General features: G+C 32.8%; 1 protein-coding gene across 2 annotated transcripts in view; it reads left to right on the top strand.

The window, feature by feature from the left end:
- The first annotated feature begins 1,098 nt into the window (after positions 1–1,098).
- Positions 1,099–2,237, top strand: part of LOC104773261 — a 12,000-nt gene continuing 10,861 nt past the window's right edge. The window contains exons 1-4 of one of the 2 annotated variants that reach the window (XM_010497840.1): positions 1,099–1,200; positions 1,298–1,585; positions 1,861–1,920; positions 2,012–2,104. In XM_010497840.1, coding sequence (XP_010496142.1) covers positions 1,195–1,200; positions 1,298–1,585; positions 1,861–1,920; positions 2,012–2,104 — 447 coding nt within the window. In that variant the 5' untranslated portion in view covers positions 1,099–1,194. The remainder of the gene's footprint in view (positions 1,201–1,297; positions 1,586–1,860; positions 1,921–2,011; positions 2,105–2,237) is intronic. The other variant, XM_010497839.1, reaches the window with a different exon arrangement.

Here is a 2,237-nt window from a genome sequence, read left to right as displayed (position 1 = left end):
GGATAAAAAAAATAGTTATTAAAAAAATAGTTAGTTTTGTATCTGAGTATGATGGAGCGAGTTAGTGTTGGTTTTTAACTCCTTTCATATAAAATTAAGTTTTAAAATATTTTGTTTGTGTTTCTAAACCAACCCGTAAAAATATATAAGTGTACTAATATTAACCTAATTCCCATCACATTCTTATCGTTATTTTTAGTTTAGGTTTGGACCCGTGGATAAATAAAATTTTCCATAAATTATTGTTGTTTTTTTAGTATTGTTATTGATATTTACACATATAATATTATTGATATTATTCATATGACTAAATTAGATTTATTCACTATTTAAATTGTGCAACAGGATATATATCTATATATTTGTATTTGATATCATAACTCTATAAATGACACATGTTTTTTAGTCAAAAAACATATATCATTTTGTGGAGGTTAAAACAATATATATATATATATATAGTATAATAAAATCATACCTTATTAGTTTATTTTTATATTTTTTCTACCTATTTTGACATCAATTGCTCTATCTATTTTAAAATAGAAAACACTATACAATTTATGCATAATAGAAAACATGTATAATGGAAAACATGTATAGTGCCAAATTAATTATGGAAAATCGAGATTTAATAAGGTAAGATACTATAGTTTCTTTTTTCATTAAAACATTTTAAAACTTGTAATTAAAAAGGAAAATAGAAATGGATGTTGTTCAGATATTTAGGAAAATATATATTTTCATACTCGGTTTTCCTAATTTCTTTATTTTTTTAGATTTTTTTGTATTAAATATTTTATTTATAATGGTATATGATGTAAATATTGTCCAACTTTAAGGTTTCTTCCAACAAATGCTGTCAAAATAATAATTTAGATTTCTCATAAAATCTTGAATGGTTAAAAAATGGATTTTTGAAAAATCAAAAACCAAAAACCATTTGAAAAACTACATCCGGTCAAGACCATAGTGTTCGTATTTTGGTTTTTGGATTTCTCTCCGTCGTACCGAATTGCCTAATTCGAAGACAAATAAAGGATTCATGTGCATCTCACGTGCTTCGTGACAATTCAACAAAACTTTTTAAGAATTTTGATTTTATGTTCTTTCAATTCTAAAGTTGCGTCGCCTTGTCGAATCGCCCGTCACTAAAATCTTCTCCGAGAGCCCTCCTCCGATCTGCCACTAGTTATGGCGGTAAACGTCGTCGGATCTCCACCGTATTTCTTCAATGCTTCATAGGCCAAGATACGAATGCAAGTTTACCTTTATTCCATTTTCATCTTTTTTACAGGAATCGTCTAGTAAAACGCTAATGGATCTGATCTCGGCAGATCCAACCCCGGTTCCTGCACAATCTACTTCTTCATCCGCCTCTTCCACGGCGTCTCAGCCATCTCCTGCTTCCGCATCGGCGGCAAATCTGCACCATCCAATGTCGACGAAGACGACGCTGGGTGAGAAGAAATCGAAGAGAGCCACTTTGATGCAGATCCAGAACGACACTATATCTGTTGCCAAAGCTGCACTGAATCCTGTTAAGGCTAATATCATGCCACAGAGGCAGAGACAGAAAAAGAAGGTTCGATCTATTAATTGAATTTTGGTGCCAATTGTTTGGCACATTTCTCTTGTGTGTTTGAGCTCCCTTAGTTGTTAAGCAAAGTGAACCCTGGACTATTGGAGTTAAGATAACTCTTGGAAGGCTTACTTGTAGATTTGAAGTGTTTAATAGGAGGAATACAATATACTTCTGTGTCGTTCGGTGTTAGCAGAATAGTAGAGGAACAAAATCTACTTATTTCTTGTTCTTCGGTGTAGTTAACTTGATTTTTAATGTTCGAAATGACTTCACAGCCAGTTTCCTATTCGCAACTTGCAAGGAGCATTCACGAATTAGCTGCCACCTTGGATCAGGTTAAGTTCGTGTTCTTACTGTCTTTAAACCGCTGTTGGTCAAAGTAGTATCTGACCGTTTCTTCTTTTCTCTTCTTTCACGAGTGAGCAGAAAAGTTCTCAGAAGCAACTAGTGAATCACGTGTTCCCTAAGCTTGCTGTGTACAACTCCGTTGATCCTTCTCTGGCCCCATCTCTTCTTATGGTATGTGGCACTGTTTGCTGGTTTGACAACCAGTTATTCTCAGATCAATACTGTATTGTTTCTCGTATTATTTGTTTTAACTTTAACATGGAGCATCTACATATTATTGTTTCGATTAGAGTTATTTTTTTTT

Source organism: Camelina sativa, unplaced genomic scaffold, assembly GCF_000633955.1.
Source record: "Camelina sativa cultivar DH55 unplaced genomic scaffold, Cs unpScaffold00507, whole genome shotgun sequence".
Taxonomy (NCBI): domain Eukaryota; kingdom Viridiplantae; phylum Streptophyta; class Magnoliopsida; order Brassicales; family Brassicaceae; genus Camelina; species Camelina sativa.
The sequence above is the reverse complement of the archived record's forward strand: the minus strand, read 5'-3'. Positions and strand labels throughout refer to the sequence as shown.